At 46.3% G+C, this 19,927-nt stretch overlaps 1 protein-coding gene across 6 annotated transcripts in view; it reads right to left on the bottom strand.

Moving 5' to 3' along the window:
- Positions 1–19,927, bottom strand: part of FLNA (filamin A) — a 117,252-nt gene that overhangs the window by 84,481 nt on the left and 12,844 nt on the right. For all 6 annotated transcript variants that reach the window (XM_087710879.1, XM_087710880.1, XM_087710883.1 and 3 more), the window contains exons 2-5: positions 16,175–16,647; positions 2,164–2,412; positions 1,131–1,228; positions 825–972 (exon numbers count right to left, since the gene is read on the bottom strand). In XM_087710879.1, coding sequence (XP_087567005.1) covers positions 825–972; positions 1,131–1,228; positions 2,164–2,412; positions 16,175–16,571 — 892 coding nt within the window. In that variant the 5' untranslated portion in view covers positions 16,572–16,647. The remainder of the gene's footprint in view (positions 1–824; positions 973–1,130; positions 1,229–2,163; positions 2,413–16,174; positions 16,648–19,927) is intronic.

Genomic DNA, 19,927 nt, shown 5'->3' with positions numbered 1-19,927 from the left:
TGGATCAGTCCTGGATTCCTGCTGTCAATGGTGTCAGGGTACCTACTTTGGCCAAAACAGGAAGCACCCCTGAAAAATTTCTTTCTGTGCATTTTCAAGTTATCTATGCCACCTGCCTCTAATTAGCTGCTTTCCAGCTAGGCGTGGCACGACAAAACCGCGCTTGTCAAAATAGCGGTGATAAAACTGCGTCGCTAAAGCCGCGATGTCATCACCGCCGCGACAACAGCGCGGCGACAGAAGGGCGCTTTAAAACAGCGCGGCGGCAGAAAGCCGATTTAAATTAAGGTAAGGGTTAGGATTAGGTTTAGGGGTTTGCTTTAGGGTTAGGTTTAGGGTTAAGTTTAGGTTTAGGGTTAGGGTTAGGTTTAGGGTGCTGAGTGCTTCGGAAGGCGCGGATTTGCCCTCTGCGGTTATGTCATCGCGGTAGGGTCGCGTTTTTCCTTAGCGCTTCGGACGGCACGGATTTGCCTCCGCACTTATGTCGGGGCAGATAAGGGCTTCGCGGTTTTGTGGTGGATCCCCAGCTAGGTACAGGTTGATTTCCTATCCACCTCAACACTTCCAGAGGACAAGGTTAGAGAGGTTCGATCACTGTGTTAGCTCCAAGTCATAAACCACTGCTTGCAGAGGACAGCGGTTGAGTCCTTACGCACCATATAAGGTGAATGGAACGGAACGATTTACGTCTTAGTGTAATGTAAACTCAACCAATTAGTCATCCAAAATTCTTTCTTTAACAGCCAACCTATTCAGTTACCCAGTCTCCAAGATACGTAAGCGACAGACACACTAAGCTCTCTTATCTTTGATTTGTGACTCACCTGGCCCGTAAGCTCTGGCTTTCTTGGGATTAAGCTTTGGCCTGAGAGGAGCCCCTGGCTTTAGCTTGGCTTTAGGGAACTGAGAGAGGTATGTCATCACCGAGTGCTCATCCACGTTGGGATCTACAATTTCTTCTGGAGTGATCACCTACAGAGGATACAGAATTGCTGCAGAAATCCAACCCAAGAATGTGCCCCTCAAGCAGTTTATTTTGGATCAAATACAAGAAATACACATCAGCAGCCCTATCGGCATTATCCATTGTCAAGCCCTGCAGGGGACAGAATTAAGTATTTTTGGCTTACCTGTGGGATGCCCAGCCAATCATCAGCTTGCTGCATAGCTTCACGAGCGTTGTTGACAGGTTTGCTAGCATCCCACGAATCCCAGTCAGGGCACAAGCCTGTTTTGAGAGAAGCCCCATGACTTCCATTAAATACAGACAGTAAAAATATTTTCCTACAGAGATACTTTTTAGCAGGGTGGATTATTTTATCTGCTCCTCTTATTTTAGCAAACCATTTCCAATTCAGAAAATTCACAGAGAAGAGCACAAGTCACATGATGTACTATATAAAAAAGGCCTTTATTTATCATATTTATACGGCTGCCCATCTCACAAGAGCTGCAAATTATGCAAAGTAGCCAGCTAGCTACACATCCTACCAACTCTTTAAGAACAGCAATATCTGAACTCTGAGAAACATACAGTATGTTGCATTCATCTTGCTCAGAAGTCAGGAATTGCATGAATTATTATATTCTGAGCTAAAATGTCTCTTGCCAGTGATTGGTTCCTATTCCTCCTTGAAAAGGAGATTTTTAAATGATATTGGTCAATTCAGTCTTCCTCATCCTCGGACTCTCCAAGAGGAGCACTGTTGCATCTCCCATCACCTCCAACATTCATTGCCAAACCAGCAACTGTAGTCCAGGAAATGTAGTTCAGATGGGAAAAGCTAAACTTGTTAGCAGTTTTACATATCAGTAGTACAATAAATACAGAAATGAGTGAAATAATATCTGCATACCGTCTTTCTCCGAAAATAAGACAGGGTCTTATTTTCATGACACCCCACTCCCCCCAAATAAGTGCTTGGCCTTATTTTCAGAGAGGTCTTATTATTTTTAAGGTGCAGGCAGCGGCGAGCGTGGTCACCTCATGGCTGCTAGTGTGTTGCAATATTTTTTGGGGAAGGCTTATTTTAGCACATGCGCTCAAAAGCCCAATTGGGCTTATTATCCGGGGAGGTCTTATTTTCGGGGGAAACAGGGTAGACATCATTCATTTGCATTCCCCAAGCACCAAAAGAAGACATACACCCTTTCCCTACCTACCTGGGGCACAGCTGTCAACCAGAGCTCCAAGAGCCCGCCCACTCTGCCAATCCCTGCTGAAGTTTGTGATGGGCAATTGGGGAAGTTTGTTTTGGATCCAGCCTAGCAATCTCTGCTTGGGAGTTTGTTTCTTGACTTCTTCATCATCTTCCTCATCCCACATGGGCATGGAGATGGAGTAATGCAGGATCAAAGTCCAAATCAGGCCCAGAATCAGCTTCAGGTTCCCATCCACAATAGCTTTACTGTCTGAGAAATTCAGAAATACAGATCAGCATTAGCATCAGAAGAGATTCACCCAAATTTCCACCTCTAGAGAATTAACCACAGAAAATCCCAGTCCCAACCATGATCCTGTTCTATTTCAAGGAAATCTTAGTGTTTTTTTTCCATCAAAGCTGCAGTTCCTGTTTAATAACAGAGTAAGGGGGAGACCAATCTAGCCTCCCAGGTGTGGTGGGCTTCACAATTCTTCTTCTTTTTTTTCATTTTTATGTACATTTCTTTATTTATTTAAACTTAGCTACTTATGACCAAATATTATTTACCTATATTATGCTTTATATTTTCACTGTCATTTATTCTCTTACATACAGATAATAGATATACATTCACATAATTATTCTTTTTCTTTGCCATTCTTATATTATTATTATTCCATTTGGAAGGTTATAAGGTATAGTTTAAAATGCTTTGTTTACCATCCTTCGCACCTGCTAAGACACCACCTCGTTTTCTCTTTCTTTTCTTTTCTCCCTCACTTCCTTCTCTACTTCCTTCCTTCCTCGTCTCCGTTCCCTTCTTCCATCCCTTACCTCTTCCCTACTCCTACCCTTTTTCTTCTCCTTCCTACCTTCTCTCCTTCTCTTTCTTTCTCTTTCTCCCTCCTCTTCTTCTTTTTCTCTCCCTTCTACCCACCTTCCTTTACCTCTTTCTTCTTCCCTTACCTCTCCTCCACACTTCTTCTTCCTCTCCTACTTTCTCTCCTTCTCTTCCTCTCTCTTCTACCCTCCACTCCTTTCCTTTCCTTTGTCCCTCCATTCTCTACTTCCTTCCTCAGGCTTCACAATTCTTCTTGTTTCCCCCCACCATAGAACTGCCGCCTAAAAACAGGTCCATAGTTTAAACTAAGCCATGTTTAATGAAATACATCTGGAAGATTCACATAACATACTAAATCGTAGGTGATGTTTACAAAACATAGTGGCTAGATTTTCACATCATCATATGCACTATCCAAATGCCCTGGGTAAACAGAGTTGCACAGACAATTCACCTGCTCAGATGAAAGCCACTGTTACAAAAATACATAGACCACATACATACAAGACTGTAGGCTGTAATTTTCTAGAATGTTGGCATGTTTGGGAATTTTTCCTATATATTTGGTTTTGCAAATGGGATCAGCCAAACTAGCAAGAACAAAGATCTTATTATCATCTGTGGCTTCATTATTACGTCTGATCCTCTAATCCAGTGAAGGCGAACCCTTTTCGCCTCGGGTGCCAAAAGTATGCGCATGCGCGCTATCGCGCTCGCTTGCATCACCCCCATTATTTAATGCCCTCCTGCGCCTAGCCCCATGCGCATGTGCGCGTGAATACACACACACCCTGCTTCCCCGTGCATGCGCGCATGGCTCTCTGGGAGGCTGGGGAGGGCAAAAGCAGACTCCCCTGCCCTCCCCACCCCCCGCAGAGGTCCTCCAGAGGTCAGAAAATGCCATTTTCTGACTTTCAGAAAAGCCGATGAGCCGAGGTGGCGCAGTGGTTAGGGTGCAGTACTGCAGGCCACTTCAGCTGACTGTTATCTGCAGTTCGGCGGTTCTAATCTCACCGGCTCAAGGTTGACTCAGCCTTCCATCCTTCCGAGGTGGGTGAAATGAGGACCCAGACTGTGGGGGCGATATGCTGACTCTGTAAACCGCTTAGAGAGGGCTGAAAGCCCTATGAAGCGGTATATAAGTCTTACTGCTATTGCTATTGCTATTTCTGTGTGCCTGGTAGGTCCGTTTTCCGCCTTCCCCAGGCTCCAGAGGCTTTCTAGAAGCCAGGGGAGGGCGAAAAATAGCCCAACACACAAACCGGAAGTTCCAGAGGGAACTTCAGGGAAGCCCGAAGCCTCCGGAAGGCGAAAAATGGCCGAATATCAGCTGGCCAGCATATACATGCACGCTGGAGCTGACAGAGCAATGCCTCACTCCACGTGCCACCTGTGGCACACGGGCCATGTTCGCCATCACGGCTCTAACCAGAACCGATACACTGAGCTATAGTTTCTTTAGAGGATGCCCCAAACACTTGAGGGGACAAAAATGGAAAGTATAGATGAAGTAAAATGGCTACCAGGAATTGCTTAATAAAGCTATGCAAAGGAATGCAACCATTTAAATATGCAACAAGCAAAATGAAACCTCAGCCTCTCCAGTAATGTGAGCTGGAGGACTGGAGGAAACACTAACTGATTCTCATTGTAGTGAAAAGCCAAGATCTTGAATGCCTTGTTTAACTCATTCAAGACCTTTGGTTTTTTTCACCCTAATAATCCAAAAGATAAAAACCAACCTAGATAATGCTACTGTTAGCTTAATCATTCTGGCTAGGAATGCTGAGATTTGAAATTTTCTGAAAACAGATAATTCAAATAAAGTGCACTGGTTACCGATCAGTCTCCGGATACGCTTCAAGGTGCTAGTCGTCACTTATAAAGCTCTTCATGGTATTGGATCTGGGTACTTGAGAGACCGCCTGCTGCCAATTACCTCCCAAAGACCCATTAGATCTCACAGGGTTGGCCTCCTCCGGGTGCCATCTACCAGCCAATGCCACCTGGCTATTACCCGGGGGAGGGCCTTCTCTGTGGCAGCTCCGGCCCTCTGGAATGAACTCCCCGCAGGGATTCGGACCCTCACCTCTCTCCAGGCCTTCCGAAAAGCCGTCAAAACCTGGCTTTGCCGGCAGGCCTGGGGGTGATGAGTTCCCTCCCCTCTTGACATGTATGGTTGTGCGACTGTTGTCTACTTTTATTATTTGTATTTTGTCTTTTATGTTCCCCCCCTTTTTCCCCCCCTTGAATTGTTCGCCGCCCTGAGTCCTCCCGGAGAAGGGCGGCATACAAATAATAAAATACAAATACAAATGCAAAGCAGAAATATATTGTACTTCTGACGTATACCAGTTTTTTCTCAAAGTTGGCAACTTTAAGATGTATTTAAGACTTCAGCTCTCAGTCACTGCTTCATGTTGAGAAACAATGGTGTGTATACACCATTCAGTGCAGGAATATTTAAAAGAAGGGAAGAAGAAAAATTTAACTTGGCTTCAATAAAGAGATGGGTCTTTAGTAGACTCTTAAAATACCATAGCATAGAACCGTGATGGCAAACCTATGGCACACGTGCCACATGAGCCCTCTCTGTGGGCATCTGCACCGTCACCAGCTGCTCTTCTGGTTTCCAGTGCGCACATGTACGCCAGCCAGCTGGACTTCATGGGCGCCAGAGCGTCAGAAAATGGCTTGAGAACAGCCTGAAAAATGGCCAAAAAAACCAGGCCATTTTCAGGCCTTTTTTGAGCTGTTTTTGGGGCCATATTCATGCCATTTTTGGTCTGAAAAACAACCTGAAAACAGCTCAAAGAATGCCCCCCAAAACAGGCATGCACTTGCCGGAAACTGGAAGAAATGTTGTTTATTCCATTTGTATGCCGCCCTATTCCCGAGGGACTCAGGGTGGCTAACAAACAAAGGTGGAGGGGAATACAAACAACAAAACAAAAAGACACACAAGTTAAAAACACAGCAACAGTCGCAACAATTCAAGCGGGTCTGGGAACTCATCAGCCCCAGGCCTGCCGGAACAGCCAGGTCTTAGTGGCTTTGCGGAAAGCCTGAAGGGTGGTGAGGCTCCGGATCTCCACGGGGAGACAGCTGGTCTTTGGGTTTCCGGTGCTCCCACACGTACAAATGCACGCATGTTCCGGGGTTTGGGCACTCAGTGTCGAAAAGGCTCGCCATCACTGGCATAGAATATTGGCAAGAGAACTTTCTCAAAGAGAGATTGCATAATATTCACAGAATTGCATTTACCTGCATGCAGTTCCCAGTCTCGAACAGGGGTGGCAAACTCGTGTCGTCAGGTGACATAGCGTGACTCCCCCCCCCTTCGCTAAACAGGGCATGGGTGTGGCCAGCCGGTGACACATCCAGCCCACACGTTTGACACACCCCTGCTCTAGAACCTCCTCAAATAATAATCAATGATTGGCCAGATCTTTTATGACTGAAGGACTATCTGTCTTTCAAGTGACAGGGAGCCGAGGTGGCGCAGTGGTTAGGGTGCAGTACTGCAGGCCACTACAGCTGACTGTTATCTGCAGTTCGGCGGTTCAAATCTCACCGGCTCAAGGTTGACTCAGCCTTCCATCCTTCCGAGGTGGGTGAAATGAGGACCCAGACTGTGGGGGCGATATGCTGACTCTGTAAACCGCTTAGAGAGGGCTGAAAGCCCTATGAAGCGGTATATAAGTCTAACTGCTATTGCTATTGCTATTTTTATTTTATTTCCAGAAATCTTTAGAACACCCCTCTCCCCAATCTGGTGCCCTGCTGACCTGTTAGGAAAAGGCGTTTTAGAAGCAAAATTGTACTGCTTATTTATGGATGTCGATATGCAAAATAATAGTACAGGTAGCCTTTGACTTTCATATGATGACTGTTCAAAATTAAAGCGGTCCTAAAAATAGTAACTTATGACCACTTTTCACACTTGCAACATCCGGAGTGTCGCATGATCAAAATTCGGACGCTTGGTAATTGGCATTTATTTATGAGTTGCCCTGTCCCAGGTCATGCGATCTCTATTTGTAACTTTCTCAAACTCCCTTAACAACTACCTCACTTAGGAATGGAGATTTTGAGCTCAACTGTGATTGTAAGCTGAGGATCAGCTCTGTACCGTGGGGATAGCAATAGCAATAGCAGTTAGACTTATATACCGTTTCATAGGGCTTTCAGCCCTCTCTAAGCGTTTTACAGAGTCCGCATATCGCCCCCAACAACAATCTGGGTCCTCATTTTACCCACCTCGGAAGGATGGAAGGCTGAGTCAACCTTGAGCCGGTGAGATTAGAACCGCTGAACTGCAGATAACACTCAGCTGAAGTGGCCTGCAGTACTGCCCCCTAACCACTGCGCCACCTCGGCTGGGGATGTATATGCACCTCGGGATGCATATTCTTTTCTCTTTTTTCTTTGTTAAATCTCCATTTGGGGTTCTTCCAAATCTAATTAAATGACATAATGCATATATAGAGTCCTTGAGTTAGCAATCGTAATGGGAGTCTGCCCATTATGGTCGTCGTGATAGTCATAAAAATCACATTCTATGACCTTATATGCAGAAATCATTAAGCAAATCACCGTAGTCATTTAAGCAAATCAATGGTTTATTATGGGTACAATTTTGCTGAAAACTGGAAGCAAATGCTGGCAAAACTGCCATAAAACGGGGTCATGTGACCACAGGATACCGCAAATGCCTGTAAAGAGAGCTGTGGTGGCGCAGTGGATAGAGTGCAGTACTGCAGGCTACTTCTGCTGTCTGCCGTGTGCCTGCAATTTGGCAGTTGAAATCTCACCAGGCTGAAGGTTGACTCAGCTTTCCATCCTTCCGAGGTGGGTAAAATGAGGACCAAGATTGTTGGGGGGCAATATGCTGACTCTGTAAGCCACTTAGAGAGGGCAGTAAAGCACCGTGAAGCAGGATATTAGTGTTATTGCTGTTGCTAAATGTGGCTCAGTTGCCCAGAGCCTGAAGTGTGGTTATGTGATCATGGAGGAGGCCTGACTGTCGTAACTTTGAATCCGGGTCATAAGAGCCTTCCATCCTTCCGAGGTGGGTAAAATGAGCACCCGGATTGTTGTTGGGGGCAATAGGCTGACTCTGTAACCCGCTTAGAGAGGGCTGAAAGCCCTATGAAGCAGTATATAAGTCTAACTGCTATTGCTATAAGTACTCCCAGGAAGGCCCATCAATAATCCATGTTTAACCACCATTTGCAGTTACAAGGATAAGAGTAAGTTTGTGACCAATCCTCACATTTACAACCTTCACAGGACTGTAATGCAGAGGAGAGCTGAAGTAAGATAATAAGTACGATCCTTATTTCACTTAGCGACCATTTAGTTTAACGACTGGATTGAGAGTTCCAATTTTTTGGTCACTAAATGTCGACTACCTGTATATACCATGTTAATTTTCTGCCACACATTTTTATGCATAAAGAGCTACTTAGAGCAGTGTTTCTCAACCTTGTCAACTTGAAGATGTCTGGACTTCAACTCCCAGAATTCCCCAGCCAGCATTCGCTGGCTGGGGAATTCTGGGAGTTGAAATCCAGACATCTTCAAGTTGACAAGGTTGAGAAACACAGACTTAGAGGGAGCATTGTCTCATATCCTGATTCTGAAGTGCAAAAACAACAGCTACATCCTAGGTGCATTATGAAAGAAATTGTGCCTTAAGAGACAGAGAGCTGGAACTGCTAAATTCGTTTGGAAGGCTTGCACAGATTTTTATTCTGGACTCAAGAGAGGCACCGTAGCTGTTTTTAAGCACAGCATGGAAAGAGTAAGGAGCTATCGCAGCACACCATTTTTTTCTTGATTGCTATCACTCACAACAGCCCTGATCTGGCAATGCACCACAAGCTTGAGGCTGCTGTTACTGGCAGATCTTCAGAGAAAGAACAGTCAATGGCCCCAGATCTGCAGAATTAAGTCATAAATCAGTGCGTTTATTTTTGCTGAATAAAATGCATACAGGGGAGACCTTCCCTACTCTCATTAAGCTTCCGAATTAATCATTTGCTGAGAAGGCTCGTTAGCCAACTCCCCAGTTTGGTTATTATGGTTTTTGAGGGAGTCACAGATCCCACATTCCACACGCATTCCATGAAGTACAAGGGGGCCTGGCATTAGATCAAGCATATATATATATATATATATATATATATATATATATATATATATATATATATATATATATATATATATATATATATATATATATATATATATATATATATATATATATATATATATATATATATATATATATATATATATATATATATATTCTTAGTTCATGTGACATAAATCTTACATAGTATCTATCTATATATCATCTATATATCTATATGTCTATATATCTCTATATATCTCTATCTATCTATCTAATCTCTCTCTCTCTCTCTGTGTCTGTCTGTCTATCTCTATCTATCTATCATCTATCTATCTATCTATCTATCTATCTATCTATCTATCTATCTCTATATCTCTATATATATCTATACCTATCTCTCTCTCTCTCTCTATCTATCTATATATCCCTCTATATCCCCCCCCTCTCTCTCTCCCTATATATCTATACCTATCTCTATATATCTATACCTATCTCTATATCTATCTATCTCTATCTATCTCTATCTATCTCTATCTATCAATCTCTATCTATCAATCTCTATCTATCATCTCTATCTATCATCTATCTCTATCTATCTATCTCTATCTATCTATCTATCTCTATCTATCTATCTATCTCTATCTATCTATCTCTATCTATCTATCTATCTCTATCTATCTCTATCTCTATCTATCTATCTATCTATCTATCTCTATCTCTATCTCTATCTCTATCTCTATCTATCTCTATCTATCTCTATCTCTATCTATCTCTATCTATCTCTATCTATCTCTATCTATCTCTATCTCTATCTATCTCTATCTATCTCTATCTATCTCTATCTATCTCTATCTATCTCTATCTATCTCTATCTATCTCTATCTATCTCTATCTATCTCTATCTATCAATCTCTATCTATCTATCTATCTCTATCTATCTATCTCTATCTATCTATCTATCTATCTCTATCTATCTATCTCTATCTATCTATCTATCTATCTCTATCTATCTATCTATCTATCTATCTATCTATCTCTATCTATCTATCTATCTATCTCTATCTATCTATCTATCTCTATCTATCTCTATCTATCTCTATCTCTATCTATCTCTATCTATCTCTATCTATCTCTATCTATCTCTATCTATCTCTATCTATCTCTATCTATCTCTATCTATCTCTATCTATCTCTATCTCTATCTCTATCTATCTATCTATCTATCTCTATCTATCTATCTCTATCTATCTATCTCTATCTATCTATCTCTATCTCTATCTCTATCTCATATCTCTCTCTCTCTCTCTCTCTCTCCCTCCCTCCCTCCCTCCCTCCCTCCCTCTCTCTCTCTCTCTCTATCTATCTATCTCTCTATCTATCTATGGTGTAGCAATAGTATTTGGGTCCAACATGAATAGTATTATACATCAGAGAAGCCCGATCAGCAAGTACCCACTCAGAATACATTTTCCTTCATCTTCACCTAATCGTTTTTATGAATGAGCAGAATCACTGAGTTGGGGCAACTATACAAATTGAATAAATAAGTAACAGCCCAGTCATTGACTAGGGATGGTTGGAATTTGCAGTGTGACATATCTTAAGGATGCTCATTGGGGAAGTATGGCCAAGATCCATGTAGAGGCCTCCAATTAAAAGCGGACTATCATGCCATCCTTATAAGGACCACTTCCAGCAGCAGAGGTATTCTGTTGAAGGAGTCTTGTGGCACCATAAAGCTTTAATGGATTCTGGATTTCTTCCCCTGTGTTCTCACAAGAGTACCTTGAACTAAAATCCAGCTAACTACTGTAAAAACCTGCGTTTGTCTCTACAATTCACATATAGACCATCTGGATCATCAGAAACTATGTAAGAATATGCATAGCCCTCTCGTATCATTCTTGAGAGTTTGTGAATAAGCCCCCTGACCACACTGAACTTTCTCTTCCGGCCACTCCTACCCATGCAGCCTTATGTGCTGTTCAACAGGTCAGGGAGTCAGACCTTGAGCATATTCGGAGAACACCCAGCACTAAGTCAAGTAAGCATTTAACAAAAGGGCCAGGAGGACAGAGAAGGCTCAGAAGTCAGCATCCAACGGAAAAGACAGTGAGATTTGCAAGCCCAACTTCACTTTCCCAAGTACAGGTGTAAAGTCCCAAGCGTCTCATTCTGCCCTGCTCAGAAAAATGCTGGGATGGGAAACCCCCCCCCCACTTCTAAGAGGTCTCCAGGAGATGCGTAGCCCACCGCTTTTAAGCTTTTAATGTTGACTTCTGCCGCAGATTCACACACTGGGCAGGGCTAAGCAACCCATGCCTTCTTCACCAATTTGGGGGAGGGGGACCGAATAGGAAGGAGGCAAGCGAAGAAACCGTCTCCCCCACCCAGCACTGCACCGCCCACCCAGCCACACACACACACACACAGACATACACAACCCTGCGCAGGCTGCTCCAGCATTTTTTAGCCTTATATGGAATGGCCGGCAGGCAGCGGCTTCTCCATCCCAACGATCCTCCTTCCAGGGGGAGGGGAAAAGAATAAGCCTTCTGCAGGCTAGGTTCAGCCCCTCCCGTCTGGCTTGCTCCCCCTTCCCCCCCCATGCTTCCTGCCTCCCAAAGGAGGAGGAGGAGGAAAGGGCTTCCTAGCCCACCCATCTGTGTGTCCAAATCTGAGGAGGAAGAAACTGGAACAGCCAGCTTACATACATTCGTAAGGGAGGATGGAGGCCAATCCCACATGCCCATTCACTGCTTCCTTCCTTCCTTCCTTCCCATCCACCCTACCCACCAGCAGACAGACGTGCATACGTGCGCCCACATGTATATACCAGGCCTTAAGCTTCACTTTTTGCAGCCTGGAGACACACTTTTTTGCCTCCACCTCTCAGCCACTGCGAGGTTGAGTCAGCGTCTGCAGCCCAGTGATTCAGTGCATCAAACTGCAGAACTCAAAACTTCCCTTAATTCCCAGGCTAGAAGGTTTAGCAGGACCAGATAGAAATGTTTCCCGTTGAGTGTCCCCCACTCCTAATTTGGGAGAAAAGATGGGATTTTTTCCTCCGCCCCCCCCTCCCTATTCAAACTGAAGACTGCTTTAGAGCTGATAGCAATAGCAATAGCAATAGCAGTAGACTTATATACCGCTTCATAGGCCTTTCAGGCCTCTCTAAGCGGTTTACAGAGAGTCAGCATATTGCCCCCAACAATCTGGCTCCTCATTTTACCCACCTCGGAAGGATGGAAGGCTGAGTCAACCCTGAGCCGGTGAGATTTGAACCGCTGACCTGCTGATCTAGCAGTAGCCTGCAGTGCTGCATTTAACCACTGCGCCACCTTGATGCCCCTAACTGTTGTGCAGTATGTAGAAAATTTACTACAACCGCTCTCTAGGATTGCTGGGCAAGCTCAAATGCAGATGTCAACGGTTTCAGAGTGGTGTACCGGTTTCAGAGTGGTGTACCGAGTATGTTGTTGCAGCTCCGGTCCTCTGGAACGAGCTCCCCCCCGTGGAGATCCGGACCTTTACGACCCTCCAGGCTTTCCGTAAAGCCACTAAGTCCTGGCTGCTCCGGCAGGCCGGGGGCTGTTGAAGTATCCAGCCCCACAGTAATCTATGAACGTTGTTGTATTTTAAATTGTTTGTTTGCCTTATTTATTCCCTTCCCCTTTTTATTGTAAGCCGCCCGGAGTCCTCCGGGAGTGGGCGGCATACAAGTCTAATAAACATACAAACATACATACATGTTCTTTCAAGAATGCTTTGTGTATTTATCATGAGCCTGCCTTCAAATTGCAAGTTTCATTCTCTGCCACCAGCAGCCAGAGTAGTTCAACCAGGAATCCACGCAAGTCTTAAGGATTGTCTGGTTTTGTTCCTCTTTATATCATTTCTTAAGAATTACAAACCAGTGCCTTTCGGAGCTAACCCCGTATTACTCAATTTCATATTATTTGCAAAGTCAGGCTTCTTAATCACGTAGGGACTTACCCCGTTATTTTTAAAAACATAAAAGTTAAAATGTAGAAGGAAAAAAATGTTAAGAAAAATAGGGAAAGGAACAGTACAAAGAAAAAGTAACACAGAAATTATCCCAGGCTTGAACGATTACCCCCCAAAAATGGCATTTGACAACTCAACCTTTTTATCACTAATGCTATATCCACACACCCAATTTCACCATGAACTTCAAAAATCTGTTAAGAGAGCCGCAAACTGTGACCCAGGTTTGGTCTCGTACAGAATTAAGATTGTGGACAGAGAATCACTGGATAGATCAGTGTTTTTCAACCACTGTGCCGCGGCACACTAGTGTGCCGTGACATAGTGTAAGGTGTGCCGTGGGAAAAACACTTTATATATAGTCAATATAGGCACAGAGTTAATTTTTTTTAACATTTTCTAATGGTGGTGTGCCTCGTGATTTTTTTCATGAAAAAAGTGTGCCTTTGCACAAAAAAGGTTGAAAAACACTGGGATAGATTATGGCAGTGTAGAATTGAGATTGTAGCAGTACAGCTACAAGACAAGAGAAACCCTATAAAATCAAGTCCTCTTTATGTGAGCATCCGCACATGGCAAGATGCTATTTATGCAATATATGAGAAGCTCAAAGTTTCCTAGATACATTGTGGAGCCTTTCCCACCCAAACTAGACACTACACGCCCACTCTTGACTTAATTGCCTCCAGCTATGCCCAACTGTACTTCCTAACTACTAACTATGGACTTGGAAGATATGGGTGGTGTAGGTCCATCACATTTCAGGATGCTGTAGACTAGAAATGGGGGAAATATCTTCCAAATGTTATTGAATTTCCAGGCTTCCTAAACATTATGGTCACCGGTTGGAAATGTGGCCCAGGAGCCCACATAAAGCCACATTAAGCCCCTTCCTCTGTGTCATGGTGAAGTGGAGGCTCTATAGACATTGCTCATCATTAACTCTAGACAAGGGTAATGTTTGATAAGAAAGTGTGATGTGTCAAGGGCACTTTCAGCAATCTTCCGTATTTCTTTCATCAGGATAGATACAGTAATCGAAGAGACCATCCTTGACCATGGAGTACAGACCTGGCTGACCCTCTTAACTTAAAAAAATGCTGACTGCATAGAAGAAAGCACAACGTATAGATAACAAACTTGTTTCTTGGAGAAACAGACTTATTCAAGGGGCACCTATGCTAATAAGCTGTTTGTTAGCTCTTTTGTCCAATTAAGTTCAGAATCTGTACTCCTTCCACAGCTTGGGCCACAGCAAAGCTGCTTGTGGCACACCTCCTCGACACTGCTGCTCATGGGCACAGCCCAAACACTAAATGAACAATGAGCCAAACTTTGCCTCCTTTAATTGCTTGGCAAAATTCAGCATCATCCAGAAACCAAGTCCAGCGGAAGGTAGAGAAAGTGTACCCACTTGCAGATGGCAGATAGAAACAACCCCCCTTTTTATATCAACTTTTACCTACAAGTTACCATAAACTAGTTTTCCCGCCCCTAGAAGTGCAGGAGAAACAGGCACTCTTGAGTGCAGTTTGGCCCCATTTCCTTCTCCATATAAGGCGTATAGGAAGTTGCCAGTAGTTTTAGGCATAGTCTCTCTCTCCCAGTGGCCCAGAGTAGTTGGGGGATCTATTTTAAGCTGCAGCTTCTAGCCTCTTTGATATGACAAGATAGGAAATCAGTGGCTTGCCAAATATTAGTGGGCAGAAGAGTCGTCATTCTTTCCCACACTAGCTAAGACTCAATGGAATTGCGGTCCAGCAGCATAGGATGGACCACAGGCTCCCACCCTGGAGTAATGTTAAAGGCCAACTGGTTCCTTCCCTGGAATGCAGCCATGCCAATATTACAGGCTGAGATTCTATTGTGGCTGAAAGAGAGCAGCAAAGCAGGCCTCCATCGGGGGCCAAACTGCAGGACCGACCTGGTTGGAAAGACAAAGGCATTGCAGGTCCACATAGTTTACTAAAGGGGCTTTCTTTCCAGAAGGCTCCCAAGTGCAGCTTCCAAACCTAGCGGCTCAGGGACATATTTTCTCCCCCGACCCGCCCTTTCTCTGCTGCTGCAAAGTTTCTAACTTTGTTTCCCCCCCACACACACACACACACCCTCCTCCTCCTCCACCACCACCCCGCCGTCTGGCAGGAGGGAAGATCAAAGGGAAAAGGGGGGGGGCTGTTAAAGAAAAGAGGGGGCAGCGCAAGGGGAAACCGAGCACGGTTCTGGAATCAAAAGCAGATGAAGCGTGGAAGCCTCCCTCCCCCCAAACCTCCCTCCGCCCCCCTCCAAAGAAGTTAACGGGCCTTTCCCGAGCAGAGAAGAACCGAGGTGCGCCAGGCCAGGAAAGGTTAGAAACACACAGGGATGAATTATTTATTCGACGGTCCGAGTTCCCAAAGTACTCGGGCCGGGGAGAGACTCATCACCTCCGGGGGGGGGGGGGAAACGAGGCCCCGGGGGTGGTGGGAAGGAAGGAAGGAGGCCGCCTTTAAAAAGACAGACAGAAGCGGAGTCGGGCACTGCGCTCTCACCACGCCCCAGATGCGCCGTCGTAAGGCCAACCCCACCCCTCCAACAGGCCCCGGCCGACCGAGGCGTTTCTCCGGAAAGCCGCAGCACCCCGTTTGCAAATGCTGTTGTGTCCCGTCCCCCCCCCCAACCGCTTCCAAGGAAGCCCCACCCACCCACCCATCCGGGTGCTCCCCTTTAAGGGGTGCTCCTCCCCGCCCCCTCCCGGGAGCATCCCGCCAGGCTGAGGCTCACACACACACCCCTTAAGCGGGAGGGGCTCTAAAGCGCGCCCCTCCTCCCCCTCTGCACCTGGGCCTCGCCAACGGAGAACAAGGCGATGCCTCTCCCCCCCAAACCACCAGCCAGCCGCTTTTCCCGTCTACTGGGGAAACTTTTTCCTTCCAACGCCCCTTTTCCCTGCAGCCCCATTTATTCAGAGCCGGGCCTCCATCCTCCCCACCCGTCCCCCAAATCCTTAGCGCTCTCCCGGGACAAAACTCTTCCACTTCCCCGCCCACCTCCGGGACTTACCGATAGAGACCAGCTTGATGCTCTCCCGCTCCAGGAACTCCAGCGCCACCGACACGTTCTCCAGCTGCATCTGGCGGAAGGTGGGGCGCGTGTTGTACTTGCGCCCCATCTTCTTCTGGCTCAGCACTTCGAGCAGGGCGATGAGGCGCAGCCCGTCGCCCAGGTCCGTCTGCAAGTTGGCGATGCGCTTGTTGACGCATTTCAGGTGCTCGTTGCACCAGCGCGTGAAGGTGTTCTGTTGGATTTTCTTCCAGGGCGCGTCCTCCGCCAGGTCCTTCTCGGTGGCCGGCATCTCGGCAGAGACCTCCCCCTGGGCACCGCCGGCACCTCCGCCGCCTCCGCCACTGACTGCACCCGCTCCTGCGGCCTGATGGAGTCGCGCTTGAGACCCGCTCATTTTAACTGGGATTGAGAAGGGTGGGTGGGACCCCGGCGCTTGGGTGGGTTGGGTCCGGGTTTAAAGGCGCAGGATCCTGCAGAAATTGGAAACACAAGAGGAGCGGGACATAATTAAGCCGGGCGGAGTCAGGCGAGATTTATAGGACGGGGGGGGGGGCGTGTGCTGGAAAGGTACAGCCCCCCTCCTCGAACAAGTTACTGCCCCGAGGCAAGTAGAGACAAAGAGGAACAAGCTGGAAAGCTCATAAACCTGGAACTGCAAGGGAAGGCGCGCGGGGTGGGTGGGTGGGGGGAGAGATTGTTATCTCGATATCGGGTCGCGCAGCGGAGCAAGAAAAAGCTGCAACTTTTTGGGATGCAGAGAAAGCCGAAAGCAAAGATTCCCCCCCCCCCCTCAATCCTGCACGCCTTCAGCTTGGAAGTAAATCCTATGAAAACCAAGCGGGTACTTTTAGTTGAACCGCCTTTTCCATGTTGTATGTCTTCCTTATAGCGCCTTTAATTTCTAGCACGAACGACTACAGATCGCTCGGGATGGGGGGGGGTGTTGGAAGGCGCCCGATTGGGGAGGGCTAGACGCCCCCACTCCCACACCAAGTGGGCTGAAAAAGGAGTACAGTTAAGAGGGACCGAGTTACCGCTCAATTGTCGGCTGGCTGGCTGGCAATCTTGGAACTGAACTTCTATACTCCAAGGCATCGTACCTCTCAACAGAATAAACTGGCAAACAAGGCACCATGGCCATCTTCTTTGAGGACCCCCCCCCCCCAAAGCTGGCCTCCGGGGGGAAACGGAGAGAGGGGGGGAAGCAGCAGCAGCAAGAAGTTGGACGGGATAACTTAAAAGGTCTTCTGAAAACGAGTGGGCGGGACAGCCGGCTATAGTATAGATTAGGAAGACAATGCTGTAAAGTTTTGGGAGAAGCCGAACAAGCCCCTTCTGTAACATTAAGGTTTGTGGAGGCTTATTTTGGGGGGGGGGGGTACAGAGTATGCTGGGGTAGTGGTGGGGGGGGGGACGAGGAAGGAGAAGGGTGGTGAGAATTCCAGCCTGAGCCAGACAAGGTGACTCAACCATCCAGCCACCCCCACCTTCACTTTTTTCTGGCACTCTGGGAAACCACTGAAAGGGCAGGGGGAAAGAGGGTGGGAGGGGGGCGGGTTGGGGAAGGGACGGCAAATTTAGTCATCCTCCCCCACCCTTCAAATGATTTGACGGCCGGGAAATAGGAGGGAGGGGAAGGGAGAAGAAGGGGGTCAAGTACCAAGGAAGATGGCAGAACAGCCTACCAGAAAACCTTGTTCTACTGCTACGAAACAGAGATGAAATACAGCATCCATTGCCCTGTGATCTGTGACTATGGGACATTGATACCCGAACTAGTTTAGTTTAGTTTAGTTTTGGTTTATTTGTATGCCGCCCTTCTCCAGGAGGGACTCAAGGCGGCGAACAACTCAGAGGGGAAAGGGAACATAAACAACAGTACACATAATTAAAATACACGAAAATCACACAGCCATACCAGTCGAGAGGGGAGGGGAACTCATCAACCCCAGGCCTGCCGGCACAGCCAGGTTTTGACGGCTTTCCGGAAGGCCTGGAGAGAGGTGAGGGTCCGGATCTCCGCGGGGAGTTCATTCCAAAGGACCGGAGCTGCCACAGAGAAGGCCCTCCCCCCGGGTAGTAGCCAGATGGCATTGGCTGGTGGACGGAACCCGGAGGAGGCCGACCCTGTGAGATCTGACGGGTCTTTGGGAGGTAATTGGCAGCAGGCGGTCTCTCAAGTACCCAGGTCCAATACCATGAAGGGCTTTATAAGTGACGACTAGCACCGTATCCGGAGACCGAACTTGCCAACTAGGGAGACAGGCTTGAAGCCAAGAGATTTAGGTGGGTTTGGGGGCAGACCCTTTCCTACCCCAAACCACGAAAGGTGCTTGGAGGAACCCCTTCTGTGCTACCGGTAGTGCCTCTCCCAAATTCCTATAATACTATCTGACCAAATAGGAGCTTCCTCATTTTTTTTTCTCACCAAACAGTGATTCCTGTCCCCACCTGTTTCTCCCCCCAGCAATGAAAACCCAATTCAGGTGCGAGCTGAAGAATCTACCTGTCTCAGTCTGGCTGTGTGTCTCCTTCAGCTGAGTCGGATATATTTGAGTAAGAAGAAGTAGCTGTCTTTCTGCCTTGCCCTCTTTCCACAAAACTGCAACAGGGCCAGTCTTGTCATGTCATGTCATCACCACCCTTTCTTTCACTTAGACACACAAATGCATGCCATTAATCTGCAAGCAGGCAGCAAGACTAGCATAGCTAAGGGCAATGACTAAGGAACCTCCCGGAAGAAGTATCTGGTTTTGTTCAAAGCTCTTAATTGTGCAACAGGCTGCCTCTGAATGTGTGTAGTGCTTTCAAGCACACACCCAGACGTGCACGGATTAGGACAGCCTTGCACATGCCGATCCCCTCCAGATGTGATGAATGATCGTCTCCTGCATTCTCAGAAATCAAATGGAATTCTGATATTGGTAGTTTTAACACACTGAAGGTACCAACTTTTGAGAGGTGGGGGGGAACGATTGGATTGGGACATCCAAGCTGTAATAATGATTTGATTTGCATATACAGTCGCTATCGCTTGCAAAAAAAAAACCACCTGCAGCTCTATTGCTAATGGTTGACGCCTGAGGCCCAGGCCTGTCCCTTATTTCTATGCCGCCGAAGATTAAAGCTTTTTTGGTGTTCATGTTAATTTGTTGAACATATGGAGGGATTAGCACTTTCCACCAAAACATGTCTGAACCTGCGCCCCCCCAGAATGGAGTAATGTTCTTTGGAGGGCAAAGAAATGCCTAGGAGATACCAGCTTCCACTCAACATATTACTGATACGTTTCCAGGACTTTGGCAGGATTTTGACAGCCAACAAATTGTTAGTTGGCAAGAAAGTACGGGAACGGATTGTTGAATCAGCGAGACTTTTGAAGAAAGAATGAAGTGCTGCCCAGGTGCTGCCCTCTACTGGCATATATTTGGTTCTTTCATTTATTCTTTATATAGTCATGATTCAGCAAAGTGGCTCCGTTTGGGTTGATAGAAACCACACCCAACTCCTGAGATGAGTTTTGAAATGTCTCGTTTTGGGCTGCAGCCTTGCTTTTCACCATTTCATCCTGGCACTTCCTTTTAAGTGAAAGGACTATATTGAAGGGTGGGCAAAGCAAATCACGCAACTTAATATAGAAAAATCTTGATTAAATATAGTCAGACACAAAAGTGAGAACTTCTAAAGTCGGAGTGAGACCTTGTAGCGTTCCAATTCTTCCAGATACTGGCTATATTAGCTGGAGTTGAC

Source organism: Thamnophis sirtalis, unplaced genomic scaffold (genome assembly GCF_051295495.1).
Source record: "Thamnophis sirtalis isolate CommonGarterSnake01/CBP01778 unplaced genomic scaffold, rThaSir2_p1.2 scaffold_3, whole genome shotgun sequence".
In the NCBI taxonomy this organism is placed as follows: Eukaryota; Metazoa; Chordata; class Lepidosauria; order Squamata; family Natricidae; genus Thamnophis; species Thamnophis sirtalis.
This window is presented reverse-complemented; position numbering and strand designations above follow the sequence as displayed.